Raw genomic sequence first — 23,980 nt, 5'->3', positions numbered from 1 at the left:
ATAGTTATGCCACTGCTCTACCAAAGTTAATAGTAGCTTTTAAAGGGATATTTCACCCAAAAAATTAAATGATGTTGGAAGTTGTTCCAAACCTGTATGAGTTTCTTTCTTCATGTTGAACACAAAAGAAGATATTTTGAAGAATGTCATTAACCAAACAGTTGATGGACCCCATTGACTTCCATAGTATTTGTATTATATATATACTATGGAAGTCAATGGGGCCCATCAACTGTTTGGTTACCCATATTCTTCAAAATATTTTCTTTTGTGTTCAGCAGAAGAAAGCAATTCATACAGGTTTGAAACAACTTGAGGGTGAGTAAATGATGACATAATTTAATTTTTTGGGTGAAATATGAGTCAAATACATTAAAATATAAAAATATTATAATTTATATTTTATTTGAAGGACTGTATGAATGAACTTCATACTCTGTCGTATTATGTATTACATTCCTTAGCAACATGTAAGACATTGTATCATCTGCAAAATTCATTCTGATCGTGGAGAAAGATGCAACACTCCAGAGACTACTGGACGATGATTTTTGTACCAGACTTTCGCCCTGTATCATCATAACAGTATGTAACAGACGCTCTGTTAGATCAGTGCTGGTGTGTATTTTCAAGGCCTGAATGTTTGGTCTTGTGTGTTCATCAGGGTAAAGGGATGCCTGATGTCAACAGCAGACTGATGGTGAGGAAACTGTGGGACGCGCTACACGTACCAGTTTTTGCTCTGGTGGATGCAGATCCTCATGGTACAAACACACACACACACACACATTTATTAATCATGCTTACATCATGTTGCTCATTCAAGAATGAGGGACTTTAGGGTGGCAACTACCCAAAACCATTGTTGGTGAAAGTTACTTTTAGAGTAATGTGTTACAATATTGTCTTACTCCCTGAAAAAGTAACTAATTGTGTTACTTAGTTTTTATGGAAAGTAATGCGTTATGTTACTATTTTTGGCAAATATAGAGGTTTATCTAAAGTCATTTTAGCTTATTTGTATGGTTGAATTTAATCATCCAAGGTCAGCAGCAAAGACATTGGTTAATAAAGTGAGATTAAATACATAAAGTATATTTGTGTAATTCAAGATTGCAGGTTTGTGTAATATTCTGAGTTCGCATTTCACTGTTTTTATTCATTTAGAGGAATACTGAACCTATTTTTGTGCAAGTCAGATGAGTAAATGCTCACATTTAGTCCAGAACTACAATAACCGTCATGTTTACACACAGCACACACAACACCTCTGCACTTACTCACGATTTCTCTCAACATGAGGACAAGGAGATTTGAAAAGTAATCTGATTAAGTAACTCGCATTGTAATACCCCCAACACTGCCCACAACACCCCTAGCATCTTTGTGAAAAAGTGTGCTTAATTGTATTGAATGTGCAAGTATATTTTGTTACTTGCATATAATATAATATTAATGAAATAAAACGCCAGCTGTGTACTTAAAAAGACTACACTGTCATGACTTTTAAATGCAATTTTTTTTAAAGTGCAATTAATAAAAAATGTCAAATTGAAAGTTTTAAAGAAGTGCAATTATTTTAATGTCTTGACTAACATACTAAAGCACATGTAAAGTACTTGATTATAATTTTAACTAGTGTATTATTTTATATTAGAATTAAAGTGAATATATTTTCTATGTTCTAAATTGCTTCCTCTTTACAAATGTGTAATTACAAATATATTTAAATACATGACATATTAGTTTGAATAGAAATTACATTATAGTATATCTCTCAAGGTTTCAATGAAAAGGCTCAAATTATTCAGTGTTAAGGTTACTTAAAAAAATTTCATGTTCTGTGCAATATGTAATTTATACTTAGTAAAGTTATTGAACTACAAACACACGTACGCAAAGATCACAAACACACACATGCTCCATCGTTCGCATGAGTTCATCGTTCCCTGAGAACAACCAATCCTGCAGTGATTTTCATTTGTGGCAGGTCTAGTGCAGTTTAGCATGAACATGAAGGCCCTGCTATTTCTGTCACTGTCATTATCAATGACTCCAGCGCTCTCTGTGCATGTGTAATGCTTTACTTTGTTCTCGGGCGTATTAAGTTGTCCCAAAGGATAATTGCAAGGGTATGGTGGTGATTGCAGAATCAGCCTCTCTCCCTTTTTTTTCTTTCCCAGGCATCGAGATCATGTGCATCTACAAGTATGGCTCACTGGTAAGTCCTGTTTCCTACTATTTCTGTGCAATTTCCAGTGAGGCCTGCACAGTTTTGCATTGCGGTGACATGTAATTATTCTTCTCTCTTTGTGGCAAGACAAAAAAGAGGAAGCACTCATTCATGAACTTCAAATTTACCCTTGTGGAAAAAGTAAAGCGTTTCTACATGTGTATGTGTGACACATCTGCAGAGTCTGTGGCTACATTTTGGCTGTTTAACTTGCTTTCACATACAGAATCCTGCAGTACAAAAATCTTTCTCTTAATGAGTTTTTTTGTCATTTTCCATTATAAATTTTTAAACTAATATGAATGAAGAAATGATATAATAAATGTATACAAATTATATTATATACTTTTAAATACTTGCATATTGTAACATAATATTACATATTTACTAGACAAGCAAAATTGTGTTAAATAATAAGACAATATACACGACCATTCAAAAGTTTGGGGTCGAAAGATTTTTTTATGTTTTTGAAAGAAGTCTCTTCTGCTCACCAAGGTAAAGTAAAACAGTAAATACAGTTAAAACAGTAACATTGTCAAATATTGTTAAATATTATTGTTGAATATTATTTTCTGTTTAAAAATTAAATGTAATTTTAATATATTTTAAAATGTAATGATATGCTGCTTAAGAAACATTTCTTATTATTATCATTATTGAACAGTCATGCTGCTTAACATTTCTGTGGAAACCATGATACACTTTTTTCAGGATTCTTCTTTAATTAATCGAAAGTTCATAAGAACGGAATTTATTTGAAATAGAAATCTTTTGTAACATTATAAATGTCTTTACTGTCACTTTTGATCAATTTAATGTGTCTTTACCAAATAAAGTATTCATTAAAAAAAAAAATCTATTCTTCACCAAACTTAAACAGTTTTGCTTCTCAGTTACAATTTTATATTGAAAAAAGACAAATTCTAGTAAATTATTTTTTTTGCAGGACTTTCAAAGCATCCAGCACATTAAAACGAATACATGTAGTGACTTACATTTCATTTACTTAAACCTGAACATATATTTAATAAATCATGTTGGCTTGTTCAATGTTTGTCGGCCGTCCAGCTTTAGGAACTCTAACTGTCATTTGTCCACAGTCAATGGCCTTCGAGGCCCACAGTCTGACTGTCCCCAGTGTGCTGTGGTTGGGCCTCCTGCCTTCAGACATCCAGAGGTTTGGGAAAGTCAACTCATTACTCTGCTCTGTGGTTTGTGATTGAGGCTGGGCTTGCTCTGGTTTCCGTTTTCTGGGGTTTTTTTGTTTTGGTTTTTGTTGCTGTTGCTGTTTTTTATTTCCTTCCTCTTGAAAGCTATTTTTAAGTGGATGTGTCAACTGTCATGGACTTCAGAAGTCAGAACTACAGAATAAACTACAGAAGAAAGAAATGTTAACTGCCGTTGTTAGCACCATGTAGCCTACATGATATGTTAAACACTTGCCACTTTGCAAGGTACATTATCTAGTATCGCTTACGTTTCTTTTGTGCTTTTAGAAGGGGAATTAATGCCACACTACCAACAATTGGCAGTTTCCCATCTTTCAGCCCAGTTCTGAGCGGTAGCTTGTACAGAATGCAGCAGACCACCATGATCTGGCATACTTTATCTGTACAACATTACCCTAGAAAACTGAATCGGCTTTTTCAAATGCCGAAAGTGCACTTGATTATACTGCGTGTATGGATATAGACCCAGTTAAGACTTCATTTTGATTAATTTAATTTGATTAAAGTCATTATTTGATTAAAAATAACTAGGGGTGTGACGAGATCTCGTGATATTAAAATGTGATATTTCTTGTTGAGGTGAAAAGCTTTCTCGCTATATTAGCATGAAGGAGTTGAGTTTGTGAAAAAACCTTTTGCAGTGCTTGCATTATGTTGTTCTGTCTCAAACTCAGAAAGTAGAACTGAAATGACATTCGTTACAAGATAGGGCTGTCACGATTCCTCGATTAAATTTGAGTGCTCAATAAAAATAAACCTGCGCTTAACCCCTGTTATTGTCCTTCTAAACTGCGTTTTTAACCCCGGGTAATTAAGATGCAGTGTTAACCCTGAATTGTGGTTCCAACATTGTACTTTGTGAAAAGGAATGTGTTAGAATGTTACTGCTGAATGCTTAGCAACAGACAACCAATCGCGTACTCATTTTTGTGTACTTTGGACAGTCACAGAAACACTGCTCTTTGTAACCGTAAATTCAGCGTTTGAGAGGAAAAAGGTCAAATGCTGACAGAAAACGTGACAATTTTAGTGAAGAAGGTCAGCCCATAAGGGAAATAATTTTTTAGTTACATTGAACAGTTCTGTCATCTTGCCGTCAGCGCACCCTTTGACGACGAGACCCTGAAATCATTGTTTTGGATTCAGGCCAACTACCACCAGCCAGTAGACCTCCTAGACACCCAGGGACTAGACTGCCCCAGAGTGAGTCTGACCAGGCGTGTGAGCCCGCGACACCAGTGGCTGAGGGGACATTGGTAGAAGTGGACACTGAAGACTGGCTGATTAACCTGGATATGGAGGTACTGCCTCCCACCTTATCCCATCCGATATTATCTGTTTATTCTTCATCATCGCTATTTCAAGAGAGTAGTAAGACTATATCATCAACCTGTTGGGAATTGGAATTACTGTTATTAAATACGTCAAGTTTACCTCTGTCGCCTTCACTCAGCTCAGCCAGTCCTCCAACCCTGCCTCTGCTGGATGCCTGCAGCCCTTCTTCTTCCCCGGGAACACCTTGCTGTGACGTGAAGTCTCAGGTTGTGCAGCCACCAGTCTTGCCCGAGCAAGAGGATCCTGTGGCTCCGCCTCTGGCCTCTGATCCCTTCATTCCACCTCGTCCCGTCGACCTGTCGACACAAAATATGTCTTATTTGATCGATGAGTAATGTAGATGAACTGCTGCGCTTGTGACAGGGCGCATATTTAACTGAAAGAACAAGCAGAGAGAGAACGCCCCGGTCTCTCTCTCTCTCTTCGGTACACTGATAAAACAGTGCTTTGCACAGTGCTTGGCACAACACCGGCATTCTGGATAGAGACGTAAATGAAGTTGGTGTCGTGAACCCTTGCGCATGCGTAGTAAAAGTATAACTGTGGGGGAAAAGGCGTTTTAAACCTTATTTTGGGGAAAAGTCATCAAACTTTTTCAGTGATTTTTATCATATTTTACTGCTGTTTCTATACATGCAGTTTTTATGTCCCGGTGACCAGTGAAAGTGCAGTTCTGACTCTCTGCCCATGCATTTAGATAGGAGCCTGGTCTTGTTAGTCCGAAATAGCTGCCCGGAGGCGTTGCCAAGATGGCGGCCGAGTGGCACGACTTGCCTAAAAGGACTTTGGCTCCGCCTAGGCTTCTCCCACCTTGGGCTCCACCAGAGACCCTCGACCTTGTGGGTTCCCTTGTCCCACCAGCTCCCCCTTGGTCAGTTGTCTCTCTACTTCCACCACAGACTTGCAAGCCTTCAGCTGTGCTCAGTCCCTCCACCCCTACGGCTACAGAGGGTTCCTCCTTCCCTCCGGCTCCACCTCTGTCCTTTATTACACCAGCTCACCCTCAGTTCTGAGGAGAGATCGTTCTTTTTCAGAATCCGCAGGAAAAATAGGCGCTGGTTAGCCTTCTTGACCATTGTGGAGCTGTTGATTGTCCATGTAAGGTAATTGAATGTGTGAATCCCTAGGAATTTAAAACTAGTGGCACAGTCCACTACCTCATCATTGATATTGATGGGTGTGTATGCTCCACGTTTCTCCTTTCTAAAGTCTACTATGAGTTCTTTGGTTTTCTTAGTGTTAAGCAACAAGTTTTTATCAGTGCACCATGTAGCTATGCGGTCCACCTCCTCCCTGTAGGCTGACTCGTTGTTCTTGATTAGTATGATCACTGTGGTGTCGTCTGCAAACTTGACAATGATGTTAGAACCACATACAGGTGAAAAAGGGAATAGAGGAAAGGACAAACAGCCCTGTGGTACACCAGTGCTAAGAATGAGGGTAGAAGAGCAATGGTGGTCTAACCGAACATACTGGGGTCTGTTGGTCAGAAGGTTCAAAAGCCAGTTGCAGAGTAAAGTACTGATACCCTATTTCTTTAAATTTGAGGATTAACCTGGATGGGATGACAGTGTTGAACTCTGTACTAAAATCAAGGAACAGAATTCTAGCCTAAGTGTCTTTATTGTCCAAATGAGAGAGAACTGAGTGCAGCGTTATGGAAATTGCATCTTCTGTGCTCCTATTTTTGCGATAGGCGAATTGACAAGTATCCAGTACTCAAAGCACTTGGTGATGATGGGAGTAAGCACTACTGGGCGGTAAGCATTAAGGCACGTTGCGGAGGAGTTTTTTGGTATTGGTACAATAGAAGTGGTCTTGAAGCAGGTAGGCACAGCAGCTTGTTCAAGAGACAGGTAGAATAAGTCTGTCAGAACCCCCGCCAGTTCTGCAGCACATGTCCTAAGAACACGTCCAGGAATGCCATCAGGCCCTGCCACTTTCCGTGCATTAATCCTGCTCAATGCTGCGCTGACTTAACTGGTCATGAGTGTAAATGGCTGGTGGTCTGCAGAAAGCTTGATTTTTGTTTGTTTGATTTCTCATTAGTCTGTTGAAACCGGTCTTGCAGTTCAGAGTCTGCTCCCTCTGGCCACACTTTGATTGTCTTCTCTGTAGGTTCCACACGTTGAATAAGTGATAAATACATGGGAAAAAGGAACAGTGAGATGTGATCTGATTTACCCAAATGGGGGAGGGGGGTAGCTCTCTAAGCTCCAAGTATGTTAGTGTAAACCTGGTCCAGAGTTTTATTATCTCTGGTGTAACAGGAGACTAGAGATGGGCTATTATTTCATCCGCAACCGCATCACAAAACTCATCATCCGTCCGCCATCCATCCGCACCAACGTTTTTTGACCAATTTTCAAAGCCGCACCTGCCCGCCATCCGCTGATTGTTTTAAGGTCTATGGGCGATGCAAGGCGCTGCTGACGCGAGCCGCAAGGCTAGAAAGCTCTGGCCTCTTCTAAAAATGATACTGATCCAATGCAGCAAAGATATTTAAAGGCTAAAGTCCCTACTAGTATAGCCTTTTGGCTATGTTGTATCCCCAGAATATCAGCTGTGAAATCCGTCTCCGATCGGTGCACAGGGACAAAAATAAATAAATAGCCTAAATAAAACGCACATCGGCAAACCTGACCTTACCTGACTAGGCTACTGTACAATTTTATCATTGTAATAAAAAACGCAATTTGGCACATACTTTCAACATGCTGCTATTTAGCCTACTACTAATTAATGCCTATTGCACTTTATTTTTTTGCAAAAAGAAAGAAAGCTCGAATAAAATAACAAGTCATTCACATTATGACAGTCCTGAAGTGTCAACTAGTCTCTCCCCTGTGAAGGCCTCCTTCCCTTCTCTTTACCTCTGTACAGATAAAGCATTGTCGGGATGATTCCAGTTCGCGTGGCTATGCAGAAGCGGTAGAAATTTTGTATTATAAATTTTAAGGCCAGACAAGTAGTTTGTTGAGGGTTGGTTTGTTGGGTTTGTTGGGAATATATGCCTGCACACATATATTCAAACGCGCATACCTGTAGACTGAACTCGTAATACACATGTGCACGCCATCAGCGTTCTCACGGATTCGTGTTTTTGAAGTTTGCGCAGAAAGAACTTAAGAGTTTTCTGTTAAAACGGCGTTAATACTAAGTTAATAACTAATGATCGTTGCGACTGAAGTGAATCAATCAAAACTAACTTTAGCTGGACAATAACTTTATTCTTGAACTGCTGTAAAGCCAAAACAATCTCTGTTACTTTAATTTCCTATTATCACTGTAAAGCCGCTTTGGAACAATCTACATTGTTAAAAGCACTGTTTACATTTACATTTACATTTAGTCATTTAGCAGACGCCCTTATCCAAAGCGACTTACAAATTAGGACTAAGTTCAGCGAGTCATCATAAAGAGGCAAAAGCAACAACAACGCAGGAAGTGCTCAAAATACGAAGTTCAGGTATTATTCAGAGTAGCATAAGCCTGATAAGTGATGTTTCAAAGGGAAAGGATTTTTTTTTTTTTTTTTTTTTTTTTTCTATAAGGTTAAGTGCTCACGGAAGAGATTGGTTTTCAGCTGTTTTTTGAATGTTGTCAGGGATTCTGCATTCCGGATGAGGGTGGGGAGAGCGTTCCACCAGCATGGAACTGTAAATGAGAATGTTCTGGAAAGTGATTTTGTGGCTTTCTGTGATGGAACCACGAGACGTCGCTCGTTGACCGATCGTAGGTGTCTGGTAGGGATGTAGACTCGTAGGAGTGAGTGAAAGTAGGAGGGAGCTGAGCCTGTGATAGTTCTGTAAGCAAGCGTCAGTGCCTTGAACTTGATGCGAGCAGCTAGAGGTAGCCAGTGCAGAGAGATGAACAGAGGAGTGACGTGGGCCCTCTTGGGCTCGTTGAAGACAAGACGAGCTGCAGCATTCTGGATCATCTGTAGGGGTTTGGTCGCACATGCTGGGAGTCCAGCCAGAAGGGCATTGCAGTAGTCAAGTCTAGAGATGACCAGGGCCTGGACGATAAGTTGTGTTGCATGCTCAGTTAGGAAAGGCCGGATCTTCCTGATGTTGTGCAGTGCAAACCTGCATGATCGAGCTGTCTTTGAAATGTGATCTGTGAAGGTCAGCTGGTCATCAAACGTTACTCCAAGATTTCTGACCGATCTTGATGGGGTGATTAATGATGACTCTAGCTGGATGGTGAAGTCGTGCTGTAGAGACGGATTGGCAGGGAGGACGAGAAGCTCAGTCTTTGCCAGGTTGAGCTGCAGGTGGTGTTCCTTCATCCATGTGGAGATGTCCGCCAGACAGCTTGAGACCCGTGCAGCTACTGTGGGATCATCTGGTTGAAAGGAGAGGAAGAGCTGTGTGTCATCAGCATAGCAGTGGTAGGAAAAACCGTGTGCCTGTATGATGTGTCCCAGTGATGTGGTGTAGATGGAGAAGAGGAGGGGACCAAGAACTGAACCCTGGGGAACCCCTGTGGTCAGCTGATGTGCTCTGGATACCTCGCCTCTCCATGCGACCTTGAAGGACCAGGTGTTTAAATGAAGATGACTTGACATTATAGGCTAATTAACTCTACACACTGTCATGTCAGGGTGACGACTAGGACGAGCCTGTTCTGAAGACTCCCATTAATTTTGACTGCATGGGAAGAGAGCGTGTCTTTTTCAGGCAGACAGTGCAATTCATTTTACATCAGCAGGCCTAACAATCATTTGATTGGTTCAACAGCCACCCGCCCGAATTTAATTAAAATATTATTTTTCGTCACGTAATCCGCCCGAATCGCGGTTTATCCACGGAGTCCGCGGCTGTAACTGCCAACCGCGCATCTCTACAGGAGACACGCTGATAAAATCTAGGGAGGACCGTCTTTAAGTTGGAGTGATTGAAGTCACCCGCAACAAAAAAAGCAGCTTCTGGGTGAGTTGTTTGTTGTTTGCTAATGGCTGCATGTAGTTCTTTCATTGCAAGCTTAGCATTAGCATCCGGTGGAATGTATACTGCAGTAACTGTTGTCGATGTAAATTCTCTGGGCATATAAAAGGGTCTACATTTAACCATAAGAAATTCCAGGTTAGGTGAACAGTGTCTTCCAGTGATAACAGAGTTTGTGCACCAAGCTTTATTTATATAAATGCACAACCCTCTGCCTCTGGTCTTACCGGAGTCTTCTGCCGTCCTGTCTGCCCGGAGAATGAAGCATTCAGCTAACTCAATATTAGAGTCCATAATTCTCTTACTGCAGGTAATGCACAGGCGAAGTTTATCCATTTTATTGACCAGTGACCAGACATTAGCGAGAAAAATGCTGGGTAAAGAGAGCCGATGTGGTGTTAACTTTAACTTAGCTCTTAAGCCTCCGCGCTTTCCTCGTCTTTGTTTACGGTCCTGTCTCTGTGTGTGAGCACTTCCGCCCGGCCGGGACAAAGTGAGCAGCCTCCGGTGTTCTGGAGATCTCAGGGATGAGTCGTAAATCGGCGACAAAAGTAACAGAATGTTGTAATCCAATACTCAGAAGTTCCTGTCTGCTGTAAGATGTTAAAGCAAAGCTGTTCTGAATGAACAAAGTAGCCAGGAATAAATACACAAAAACACAAAAACTGCTAAAACACAAAAACTGGGGAGACGTTGAGCCTCGCGTTGTGCACGCGCCGCCATTTTTTACATAGCTATTGTAGGTTTGTGTATTAAAATGCACAAACTGCATGTAATGGTGCTTTTCCACTGCATGGTATGGTTCGACTCGGCGCGGAACGGTTCGGCTCGCTTTCGCTTTTCCACTGCGTGGTACGACTCGACTCGGTACGGCACGGTTCGGTTCGCTTTAGCTCGGTTGCTTTTCCACTGCAGTTAGTACCGCTTCAAAGTGGGTGGGACTGATCGTTATAGTTGCCGTCTCTATTGCCATGACATCATTATATTAATGCGCATTTTTCATTCCGTGTTGCCCCATCCGCTCCTCGGCAATCAACGAGAGGAACGTCTGCACCTCGTCCACTGAACACGATTCAGCCATTTCTTTTTTTGAAGTTTATACTCTTTTAAAACAAGTAAAACAAGTACTTTTAAAACAAGTGCTACAGCGTTGGCTGTTGTCTACTGGCTATTTAAATCTAGCGGGTTTAGTGTCTCGTGTCGTTAATACAATGACACTGGTAGTGATGATTCTGTCTGACCAATCAGTGATCTGCAGTGTTTTCACGTCACATTTTAGTAACGGTACGGTACGCTTGGAACCTCAACAGAGGTGGTACCATTTAAAGCGAGCCGTACCATACCGTACCATGCAGTGGAAATGCGTCATAAGTGAACCGAGCCGTACCGTACCATGCAGTGGAAAAGCGCCAAAGCGTGCCGTACCGAACCGAGCCATACCGTACCATGCAGTGGAAAAGCGCCATAAAAGTGGTCAGCTATTTAGTGAATTCACCCATCTGAATGACAGCATGCATTAAAAAAAGTGCTGGAAACATCCTCAGGTATTTTTGCTCTGATTCCGACAGCATCAGCACATTCATGCTGCCAGTTTCCTGCTCCACCTCATCCCAAAAACACTACTGGACTGAGATCCTGCATGTATGTAATGCACTAATGTCATGTTTGTAAAGGCTGGATTTGTAGAACAACACTCTCCTTAAAGTCTACATGAAATTAAGAAGACTGCTCACAATTCTCAGCACAGATGTATTGAATTAAAGTAATGTGTTTCAGTTTTCTGATTTAATCTGCTACACCATAGTAAGATAGCTGAACAGAATTGATTCTGGCCTGGTCTTGTAATTTTATAAAAACACATTCTGTTCTGTTAAAAATTTGTTATTTGAGCAGTGAAGTTCTCATCATTTTTACAGTGGCTTTTGGATTTATACGTTCTTTTTGTCATGGCAGCAAGGTTGTAAAATTAGATAGAACTTTACACAGAAATGTTTAGTAAGCAATTTTTACACTACAGTTATTTTAACATGCATATTGTTTACGTCTTGTAGCTCTACTGTTGAAATGTACTATTTCCATTTCCATTGTAAGTGCTTCACTATAACCCAGAATTTTACTTTTTTCTTTTTTTAAAGAAAAGGAGGGACAGCCCTTTATTATAATTAACTGAACTGAGTGTGCAATTATGGTGTACTTCAAATCTTTTTTTTTTTAAACTGTAGTTACAGTTAATATAATATCAATGAAATAAAAGGCCACTTAAGTGTACTTAAAGAGTTTCTGGCACTTTAAAAGTGCACTTTGTTGTAATGTCAGATAGAACGTTTTACTTTAAAGTACATTTTAAATCATGTTTTAATAATCTTTTGTCGTGATTTAAATAAATACACTTATTTTAAAGTGTTGACTAACATACTAAAGCACATGTAAAGTACTTGATTATAATTTTACCTGTTGTATGTTATTTGATATTATATTTAAAGTTAATCAACTGCAGCTTCAGCATTATAAATGTGTAATTACAAATATATTTAAATACATGACATATAAGTTTCAATAGAAATGGCATTAGAGTATATTTTAGTCTACCATAAATGCCTGTTGGTACATTCAGCAGTAACTTTAACCATATTAAAGTTTAAAGACAATAGAATTGTGAAAATACATATAAAGATGTACTTAAGTCCTACTGAAGTAGGTTTAAATTGCAGTTAACATGCAGTTAAGGGTCTGAAAACACTACACTTCACACTTATTATTTTAAAGTATATTATTTCTGTAATGAGAACTCTTTTTAAAGCATTGCTAAAGAAGTAATTTTTGTGCTAATCATTATGTGCTGTTGTATTGAATCCAGATTAGTTCCAGTCACTTGATTTTCTATTTGTGTCTATCTGCATCAACTAACACTTGTGCCAAATTAAGTGGCCAGCGACTATATGTAAGAGTAAATTGCTGAGATTATGTTTGTGTTTACATTGTTATGAATACACAATGCCTCATGGTGTCTGTATGTGATTGGCTGTCACAGGTACAGAGTGCCGGAGGAAAGTATTATTCCATTTTCTCAAGCAGATGAGAGTAAAATCAACAGCTTGAGGAACAGAACCTACATCACCTGCCAGCCTGCGTGGGAGAGAGAGGTGCCTCATTCCATGCTTCTGTACATTTAAGACATGACAAAGGCAATATGCAAAGAACAGACGATATGGTCAAAGATGCGTCTGTGACATTAGTGTTTTGACAGGTGTTTGCAAAGGCGAAGAATGTGAATGATGTCGCCTAATCTATGTGTCGTGTGATTTTTTAAATATTTTTTTCAGGTAGAAATGATGCAGAGACTGAAGCAGAAAGCTGAGATCCAGTCCCTGGCATCTATCGCCCCTCATTTCCTCACTCGAGTCTACCTGCCAAATAAACTGCGCTATGGAGGCTGGATATGAGCATCTGCTGCCCTCTACTGGAATATGTATGCCGCACATGTAGCGTGTTTTCACATGAAGTGCATGATTGAATACTGTACAGATGTTACAGCGTGTTCTTACTAAATGTTAGATGAGCAGTTATGTTGGATTACCATCACCCTAGACTATGAGACTATGAATATTATGGAATAAATGAACGAAACGAACCCTTCTCTTTCACCATGAACTTCATTATTTTATATTTTAAAATACTTAGGTAAATTAAGTCATCAGTTTCTTTAAAAATAAAGGTAGATTTAAATATTTAAATCATGGTTACAGTGATTTAGCCCAGAAAGTGTAAGTTAATGGTAGGATGGGCAATTTCAGATTTGCAATTTTTATTGCAATAAAGCAGAAGCTTTAAAAAAAAAACTTCCGCTTCAGTCTGTATGGCTGTGCCCATCGAACGGGATTGTTGTGATTTATTTATGTAAAATTCAGCTCAAATTCTTCTTCTAAAGACACCAACTTCAGTTAAAAAGAAAAATTATGTCATGATATTCCGACGCACATTTCATGATTTAAAGGGGCGTGTGCAAGCCATACTGTATGTGTATGTGCAATTCTTCAGTCTAATCACCTTAATTTATTACAGATCTGCAAGAAAACAATACAAACAACATATCATATAGAAGATATTTGTACATATTTTAATATTTAGACCACTACTATTATTGATTGCTATCAGGATGTGAAGAGAGTTTCAACCAGAATAACAAAAAGTGTTTATGAAAAACATCGCCTATACCTTTTAACTGTTAATAGAAGACTATATTGCCCAATATCTGATCTTACAGTTTTTCTCAATCGCTTTGGCTCAATTCTTGAATGAGATTTTTTTTTTACTCAAAACAAAGCGTTCATTTCTCTGATCCGTTCGTTTCTTGTTCACATTATGTTTGAATTTCTTGTTGATTTAAGCAAATTGCATTCAAGTTTAAGGTCAATTATACTATATGTACAGGACATACAGAGGATTGAAATTCCGTTTCCCTCAGACCCATGGTGTAAAACACCAACATAACACAGACAAGAATAAAAATATATATAAAATACAATACAAACAATAAAAAAAATCAGGCACATGATAATTTAAATATGTTTACATTATAAAGTGCCAGCAGTATGCAAAAAAAAGAGAGCAGCAATTGTAAAAGTGTCTGGTGCATTGTGTGTGTGTGTGTGTGTGTGTGTGTGTGTGTGTGTGTGTGTGTGTGTGTGTGTGTGTGTGTGTGTGTGTGTGTGTGTGTGTGTGTGTGTGTGTGTGTGTGTGTGTGTGTGTGTGTGTGTGTGTGTGTGTGTGTGTGTGTGTCCATTTGTTATGGGGGTGAAGAGTCGCAGTTCAGTGCATCTAAGGGAAGGGCTAAGAGGGAGGAGAGTTCAGGAGAGCCTGGTGGATGAAGCTGTTCTTCAGTCTGGTAGTTTGGGCCTGCAGGCTCTGAAACCTCCTCCCAGATGGCAGAAGACTAAAGAAGCCTTGTGAGGGGTGGGTGGTGGGATCACCCACTATGCCGAGTGCTTTTCGGGTTAATCGGGTATTGTAAATGTCATTGAGGGAAGTGTGGCATTGACGATCTTTCCTGCTGCATTCACTATGTGCTGCAGCACTTTCTGGTTGTGAGTGGTGCAGTTACCAAACCACACAGTGATGCAGCTGGTCCGGATGCTTTCAATGGTGCCACGATAGAATCAGCACATAATTGGTGCCTGGGCTCTAACTCTCCTCAGTTTGCGCTGTTGGGCTTTCTTAGCCAGTGATGCAGTGTTGGAAGACCAGGAGAGAGGTCCTCTGTAATGTGCACACCCAGGAACTTGGTACTGCTTACCCTCTCCACAGCAGCACTGTTGATGGTCAGAGAAGGGTGCTGGGTGTGAGCTGAGTTGTGAGAAAGTCCACAACAATCTCCTTTGTTTTCTATGCGTTTAGAGAGAGATTGTTGTCGCTGCACCACCTGGCCAGTTGGCACACTTCATTTTTGTTGTTTGTCTCATCATTGTTATTGATGAGACCCACCACAGTTGTGTCGCCCGCAAACTTTATGAAGTGATTTGTGCTGTACATTGGTGAGCAGTCATGGGTTAGCAGGGGGCTAAGAACACATCCTTGGGGGACCCCTGTGTTCGATGTGATGGTGGTGGATGTGTTGTTGCTGACCCGAACTGCCTGTGGTCTTCCAGTAAGAAAGTCCAGCAACCAGTTGTAGAAAGAGATGTTTAGGCCAAGCCGGTTCAGTTTCTGTATTAATTGCTGTGGAATGATGGTATAAAACTGAAATCTATGAAAAGCATTCTCACATAAGAATTTTTTGTTTCCAAGTGAGAGAGGGCTGAATGAAGAGCAGTAGAAACTGCATCATCAATGGACCGGTTGGCCCGATATGCAAACTGGAAGGGGTCCAGGGAGAATGGTTTTGATGTGTTGCATGACTATCCGTTCAAAGCACTTCATGACAATAGAAGCCTGTGCAACAGGACGATTGTCATTAAAAACGGATGGGGATCGTTTCTTGGGAACTGGTATAATTGTAGTAGCTTTAAAGCATGTGGGGACAACAGCCTGGCTCAGAGAAAAGTTAAAGATGTCTGTGAAGACATCTTTTGAGCTGTCCTGTACAATCCTTTAGCTCCCGACCAGGTATATTGTCTGGACCTGCTGCTTTGCGGGCATTGTTCTTAGAGAAGGATCTCATCACGCTGGCTGGAGAGAGATACAGAACCTGGTCGTCATAAGGAGGTGGAATCTTCTGTGCAGGCGTGGTGTTGGATGCTTCAAAGCGTGCAAAGAAGTTGTTAAGTTCATTCAGCAAAGAGATGTCACTGTCACAGGTCTGTGGTGGGGGCTTGTAATCCGTGATGGTCTGGATTCCCTTCCACAGTCTCCTTGTGTCTCTGCTTTCTCTGAAGGTATGGGCTGTCCTCTTGGCGTACTGTTTTTTGGCCTTTCTGATGTCCCGGGAAAGGTTGGCCCTTGCTGTTCTCAGGCCTTCATCAAAGCTAACTCTGAAGGCAGCATTTCGTGCCCTCAGTAGGTTGTGAACCTCTCCTGTCAACCATGGCTTCTGATTAGGGCACATGTGTGCAACAGTACAAATGTCTACAATTTACACAATATCTAAATGCACATGGCTTGTTGATCAAAACGTTGTTGATTCTCTGTGAAATTGTCAAACTTCTACACATTGTTTTACTGTGTGAGCCACCACATGCAAAATTATCCATTTAGTTATCAAAATCATGTAAAATGACCAGCAGATGTCAGTATGTCCTCCTTTTACTGATGTGCAAATACGACCGGCATCAGGATGACAGAAGTTAATGGATATTGACATGCAACAAAAAAGTTATTTAGAGATATATGTGTGAACTAACTTGATAAAGGATCTGACATCTTTTCAATGTTTTAGGATATCATTTGTCAAAAGGCTTACAGAACTCTTGATTAATTCAAATTATTAAATTAGCTTAATTGAAACCACATACATACATTTAAAATGCATCATGACCATCATGTTTATGTAAGTGTATATTAAAGTTTTCTGTTTACATTGTATTAGAAACATTTCACATTTAGCCTACATATATTGTACAGGTTTTTTAAGTTCTATATTTGTTGTACGAACATTTATACAAACATAATTTTATACCTGAAATTTAATGCACAAATGCCAAGATGTTTGTACTTCCTCACCGAATCCGTTTCAGCTGAATCATTAATTACTGTTTCAGACCGTTACCGTGACAACAGCCACCACATAAACACAATAAAGACACAACAGTATCACGCTTTTTCCTGTTTTACTCTTAAAATGAACTGAGTGAATCAACAGGTTTTCTTCCATCAGTACATCTCAGATCTCTCTGCTACTCGCCCGCGCTGTTTTAAAGACGCGACTCTCATCAACCAATCAGCATCGAGAGAGGGAGGCAGACAATTTTTTTATATTAAATGAGCGTTCTTCACGCGCCGAACTGCTTTATAAGCTCTGTTATAAACAGTGGGTACGGAAAGTATTCAGACCCCCTTAAATTTTTCACTCTTTGTTGTATTGCAGCCATTTGCTGAAATCATTTGTTCATTTTTTTCCTCATTATTGTACACACAGCACCCCATATTGACAGAAAAACACAGAATTGTTGACATTTTTGCACATTTATTAAAAAAGAAAAACTGAAATATCACATGGTCCTAAATATTCAGACCCTTTGCTGTGACACTCATATATTTAACTCAGGTGCTGTCTATTTCTTCTGATCATCCTTGAGATGGTTCTACACCTTCATTTGAGTCCAGCTGTGTTTGATTATACTGATTGGACTTGATTAGGAAAGCCACACACCTGCCTATATAAGACCTTACAGCTCACAGTGCATGTCAGAGCAAATGAGAATCATGAGATCAAAGGAACTGCCTGAAGAGCTCAGAGACAGAATTGTGGCAAGGCACAGATCTGGCCAAGGTTACAAAAAAATGTCTCAGTATTTAGTAGAAGCACCCTTTTGATCTAATACAGCCACGAGTCTTTTTGGGAAAGATGCAACAAGTTTTTCACACCTGGATTTGGGTATCCTCTGCCATTCCTCCTTGCAGATCCTCTCCAGTTCTGTCAGGTTGGATGGTAAACATTGGTGGACAGCCATTTTCAGGTCTCTCCAGAGATGCTCAATTGGGTTTAAGTCAGGGCTCTGGCTGGGCCATTCAAGAACAGTCACGGAGTTGTTGTGAAGCCACTCCTTCGTTATTTTAGCTGTCTGCTTAGGGTCATTGTCTTGTTGGAAGGTGAACCTTCGGCCCAGTCTGAGGTCCAGAGCACTCTGGAGAAGGTTTTAGTCCAGGATATCCCTGTACTTGGCCGCATTCATCTTTCCCTCGATTGCAACCAGTCGTCCTGTCCCTGCAGCTGAAAAACACCCCCACAGCATGATGCTGCCACCACCATGCTTCACTGTTGAGACTGTATTGGACAGGTGATGAGCAGTGCCTGGTTTTCTCCACACATACCGCTTAGAATTAAGGCCAAAAAGTTCTATCTTGGTCTCATCAGACCAGAGAATCTTCTTTATCACCATCTTGGAGTCCTTCAGGTGTGCTTTCATGTGTCTTGCACTGAGGAGAGGCTTCCGTCGGGCCACTCTGCCATAAAGCCCCGACTGGTGGATGGCTGCAGTGATGTAGAATACTTACTACAACTTTCTCCCATCTCCCGACTGCATCTCTGGAGCTCCGCCACAGTGATCTTTGGGTTCTTCTTTACCTCTCTCACCAAGGCTCTTCTCCCCCAATAGCTCAGTTTGGCCGGACGGCCAGCTCTAGGAAGGGTTCTGGTCGTTCCAAACGTCTTCCATTTAAGGATAATGGAGGCCACTGTGCTCTTAGGAACCTTAAGTGCAGCAGACATTTTTTTGTAACCTTGGCCAGATCTGTGCCTTGCCACAATTCTGTCTCTGAGCTCTTCAGGCAGTTCCTTTGACCTCATGATTCTCATTTGCTCTGACATGCACTGTGAGCTGTAAGGTCTTATATAGACAGGTGTGTGGCTTTCCTAATCAAGTCCAATCAGTATAATCAAACACAGCTGGACTCAAATGAAGGTGTAGAACCATCTCAAGGATGATCAGAAGAAATGGACAGCACCTGAGTTAAATATATGAGTGTCACAGCAAAGGGTCTGAATACTTAGGACCATGTGATATTTCAGTTTTTCTTTTTTAATAAATGTGCAAAAATGTCAACAATTCTGTGTTTTTCTGTCAATATGGGTTGCTGTGTGTACAATAATGAGGAAAAAAAAAAGAACTTAAATGATTTTAGCAAATGGCTGCAATATAACAAAGAGTGAAAAATGTAAGGGGGTCTGAATACTTTCCGTACCCACTGTATATAATCCGTGTCCTTTATAATCGCTCTTGCCGTGAGTTTCTCCTCTCTACTACACACTCCACGATCGTAAGTTATGAATATAACTATTGATCTGTGAAACCGAAGGATGACTGTCACTACGGTCTAATAGAATGATAACCTTCATTCCGCCTTCTCTCGGGACCTTATGTAAACAAAGTCATGCCCATGACCCCGGAAGCGGAACGTCACACGTTATAAAAGGTGATTTCAACTTCCGGCTCGTTCTCTTACCTTGAACGCCCTAGTGTTCCGAGCGACAAGCATAGTGACGGTCATCCTTCGGTCTCACAGATCCATAGTTATACTCATAACTTACGATCTGTTTCGACCTCACTCTGACCGTCACTACGGTCTAATAGGATGACTCATGTCAACAGGGTCAGGAGGAACTACAGACTCCGAACTATTCAAACTTCGCTGGGCAACAGACATCAAAACTGCAGTGCTGACAGGCGTTGTGCCAGTTACGTCAACTCTGTAAAATTTTGCAAATGTACATGGTGTGTAGACCATGATGCTGCAGCAGAAATCTACACTTCTGGTTGAGTGGGCCCTTATTCCCATAGGAACTGGTAACCCTCTTTCCATATAAGCCTGGGAAATAACCTCAACCAACCAATGTGATAAACGTTGCTTAGAAAATGGCACCCCAATCTGGCCTTTCCATAGCAAACAAAAAGCTGAGAATGAGACTTCCTCAAGGTCTGAGTAAAATGTACATAGGTGCGTAATGCTTTTACTGGACATGCTTTTACAAACTCTGCTGATCTGCCTGTGAAGAAGGGGGTTGAAATTGAACTACCTCCAGAACTTGATTTCTGAAATGAAAGCTTTAGCGTAAGTTATTTAGTACGGCACTTATTACCTTCTCATCTATCCAATCGTGTTATAATACTTGTAGTATAAAAGATCAGTACTTACACATGTCTGAGTTTGCAGATGCTGACGTTTTCATTCCCCTCCATTCCCCTCCCCACCACCACCAGGATGGTCCCTTCCCTTACCTCCCAGGGGGTCGGCTCTGTACTCTCGGATGACAAGCTATGGCCAAAGAACTTTATATCATAATATTTGCTTGCTGGGCTGTTAATAAATGTAATAAATTTTGCCTCCCAAGTCTTTCTGGTAGAACTGAGGATTAAGTACTTTTGGTAAAAAGGCAGGGTTGGGCCAGAGCATCACCCCTGTGCCATCCGGCCTCCAACGCAAACAATCCTCACTAATGGATAGTGCACACAATTCTCCTACCCTTTTAGCACAGCATATAGCCAAGAAAAAAGCTGTCTTGAGAGACAAAGCTTTTAAATCTGCATCAGCCATAGGCTCGTACGGGGGCTTAGTGAGAGAGTCTGGTACAAAAGGCAAATCCCAATTGGGTACCCGCAAAGTGCGATTAGGACATAAGCGACAAGCTCCCTTCAGGAACTGACATACCAAGGGATCTAAGCAGGAATGCAGGAAGGACAAATGACACCGAACAGGTTATTGGATCAACATTCATGCTTAAACACCACTCTGAAAAAAAATCTCCACTTTATGGAGTAATTAACATGAGTAGATGGAGCTCTGCCGTTATTCAGTGTCTTGCGATCTGTTTCATCTAGCTGTTGAGGGACAGACTCTGCAGAGACCATACCCACAATCGCAGTGCCATCAGGTTTAGATACCAAATCTGCCCATCTATTTGGGATAGGAGATCCGCCCGTGATGGAAGTTACCACGGAGGACCCTGAATCAGCTGAACTAGGCCCGGGAACCATGGTCTTTCCGGCCAGCGTGGAGCAACTAGTAGAACTGTGTAATGACCATCCCTGATCCTCTGAAGGACCTGGGAAATCAGAGGAAAGGGAGGGAAACATATATTAAGCCTGTCAGCAACTCTTGTGACAGAGCATCCAGGCCTAAACTGCCGCCTTGTACCATGAGGGAGTACCATCCCAGGCAATAGGTCGTCTCCCTGGAAGCAAAGAGATCTACATTAGCTGTCCTGTATCGGGTCCAAATTTGGGCCATTGCCTCCGTGTGCAACTGTTACTCTCCTGGGAGAGGCCCTGTTCTGGACAAAATGTCAGCTGCTCTGTTTGTCACACCCGGGATGAGGATTGCTCTCCATGTCAGCAGGTTTGTTGCCACCTGGAGACAGCATAGCGACTTCGTCCCTCCTTGGTGATTTATGTGGTAAACTGCTGAGGTACTGTTCGTTCTCACTAGCACATGCTTGTGACGAAACAATGGTAACAGACCCTTGAGAGTGAGATGAAAAGCCCTCAGTTCGAGCACATTTATGTGTTCTGATGACCAAGTGGCATCCCATTTGCCCCATACTGACCTGCCTTCCCAAACGGCTCCCCAGCCTGTCAGTGATGCGTCTGTTTTTTATCACTGATCTTCTGTATGTAAGATTGCCCAGTGGGGTCCCTTACTCCATTGTCCCTCCAATGGAGTAAGGCCCGCATACAGGCCTTTGTCACCAACAGCTCGTTCTTCTGTCCTTTTTTGGATGAAGACGAAAATAATTGAACCATCTCTGCATCAGCCGTGTCCTCAGTAGGCCTAAGGGAATCACCATTGATGCTGCCGCCATCAGTCCTACCAGCTTCGGAACCCTGTGGGCTGTCACAAGCTTCCCCTTCTGGAAGTGACCTAACGCCTTCTCCAGGCCTTCTATTCTCTGGGGAGTGAGACATGCTTCCATTGTTATGGAGTTGAAATATAGCCTCAGGAATTTCACCTGCTGTTGAGGCTGGATACTGCTCTTCTTCCAGTTCACCGTGAACCCCCCCCCCAGGGACTGAATGTGAGCTAGTACCTCCTCTGTGTTACTGATCACCTGCTCTCGAGAAGGAGCACAAATTAACCAATCGTCCAGATATGGCAGGATTTTGATACCTCGCAACTGAAGGGGAGCTAGGGTGGCTGAGATCACCTGAGTAAAAACTCTCGGTGCCAAAGACAGGCCTAACGGTAGAACCTGGAACTGAAAGGCTTGGCCTTGCCCGCTGGACAGCTTCTCTCATTGTAATGGAGCGCTCAGTCCTATCTAGCACTTCCTGAGAATCTGAATTAAAAACGTGACTGGGAATTACTGGCAAATTCATTAGTTCGTTTCTTATGGTCTCTGGCAAAGAGGTTTGTGCCAGCCATAATACAGCCGAAGACATAGCATCCTTCACATCACGTGTCAATTGTGAGTGGGCTGCCAGAGCAGAATCAACAAGATTCCTAGAATCCTGGTCTTCCGCACTAAATGTTTTCCGTAAGGATGCTAAGAGGATAGTCAAAGCATTGCCTGTACGAGCTGCATGTGCAGTGGCATTAAAGGATTGTGAGATCAGATGGTCAGTTTTCGCACACTCCTTCTTGGGACAGCGAGGGTTAGCAGATGCATAGGCTGGTCCCAGAGTTGTCCATGATGCAAATTTTTGTTCTACCGGTGGAATGTCCCCCAGTCCAGTTTCTTTTGGGTAATGGGCATTGGCCAACTGTCTGCAGCCTGCATTGAATGGAGGCTTCTGAGATGGTTTCTTCCATGCTGTCCTCAACATTGAGGTATAATCATCTGCCACTGGAATGCAAGATGGAGAATTATTCTGAAGTATGCCTTCCCAGAAACCCCTGACAGGAGCTAGGTCAGGCACAGAAGGCTGCAAACAAAGAATTTTTGCTGCACCAAATACTCTAGCAACTAGAGTATTTGCTGGAAAATCATCCCTCCCTGTTGATTCGCCATCCACTTCAGCAGAATCTGAATGGGGTCCCTCTCCTTGGCTCCCTCCTTCTGCCTGTTGTGCATTATCAACCAGCGAGTGGGGAGCAAGAAGAGATAATACATCAGCATCTTCTGCGTCAGTGTCAGGATTACCCTGGTGGAGGAACGCATTCTTGACCAGGAGTTAGTAATGGTGAAAAGGAGTGACGAGCTTCAACTCTGTCCATCCTCTGTGCTAAACTCTGAATAGCAGCCAGGATCTGTAGTTGAGTGTCTGTGTTGTCACCCTCGAGCTGGTGGAGCAGGAGTTGGGTGTTTAGCCACTTCCACCACCCTCTCATGGCTTGATCTGTGTGGTTCATGGCGATCACGTGAGTGCTTGCGAGAACGCTTATAACTATGCCTGTCCGATGAGAGTTCCATCTCCCTAGAACGCTCAGGTACAGAACTGCATACTCTGTTAGCACGGTGAAGTCGTTCCCCTCTGGGCAGGTCACAAGCCGCACTGCAGGGATTATCCACATCCTATCTTAAATTAGCCATCCCTAGGCATGAAAGGCATTCCCTATGCCAAGCACGAGGGTCCATTGCTGATTGGCAATAGCGGCAGCAATGAGAGGCCATGATACCCTCTCACCAGGTAAGGCCACACACAATCCCACTGACTGCGAACAGCAGTGAAGGGTATATCAAGCCCACACAAAGCAAAAAATATAGCAAATCCCAACAACTGCGACCAGTTAATGGATGGGCCTCTAATAATAATATATGGCAGATCCACTCATCACAGAGCTGGATGAAGCACCTCTGCGGCGGGTGACAGATGAGCCTCTAATAATCATAATAATAATATGTGGCAGCTTCCCTCATCACAGCTGGTGACGGATGGGCCTCCAGCTTCCCGTGGGATGGCTGTGTTGGATGGTGTTGGTGATGTGTGTGTTCCTCCACACCATCTGTATGGGAATGACCCATGGCGTCAGGTGGTGTGACACTCGCACTCACTCTTCGCCCAAGTGAAGCACTCTTACCATAGCGAGACACTGCTTTATATCTCTCACAGACAGCAGTGAAGATCAACAGTGAAGGATTCGCTCTGTGTTTATATCTCTACCAGCGGTGAAGATCAACAGTGAAGGATTCGCTCGGTGTTTAT

General features: G+C 41.8%; 1 protein-coding gene across 1 annotated transcript in view; it reads left to right on the top strand.

The window, feature by feature from the left end:
- Window positions 1-13,363, top strand: part of spo11 (SPO11 initiator of meiotic double stranded breaks) — a 40,096-nt gene extending 26,733 nt beyond the window's left edge. The window contains exons 9-14 of the mRNA XM_082145216.1: window positions 476-585; window positions 665-764; window positions 2,184-2,221; window positions 3,337-3,413; window positions 12,781-12,892; window positions 13,073-13,363. Coding sequence (XP_082001342.1) covers window positions 476-585; window positions 665-764; window positions 2,184-2,221; window positions 3,337-3,413; window positions 12,781-12,892; window positions 13,073-13,192 — 557 coding nt within the window. The 3' untranslated portion in view covers window positions 13,193-13,363. The remainder of the gene's footprint in view (window positions 1-475; window positions 586-664; window positions 765-2,183; window positions 2,222-3,336; window positions 3,414-12,780; window positions 12,893-13,072) is intronic.
- Window positions 13,364-23,980: the final 10,617 nt, after the last annotated feature.

This window comes from Leuciscus leuciscus (assembly GCF_965113295.1).
Source record: "Leuciscus leuciscus genome assembly, chromosome: 18".
Classification (NCBI taxonomy): domain Eukaryota; kingdom Metazoa; phylum Chordata; class Actinopteri; order Cypriniformes; family Leuciscidae; genus Leuciscus; species Leuciscus leuciscus.
This window is presented reverse-complemented; position numbering and strand designations above follow the sequence as displayed.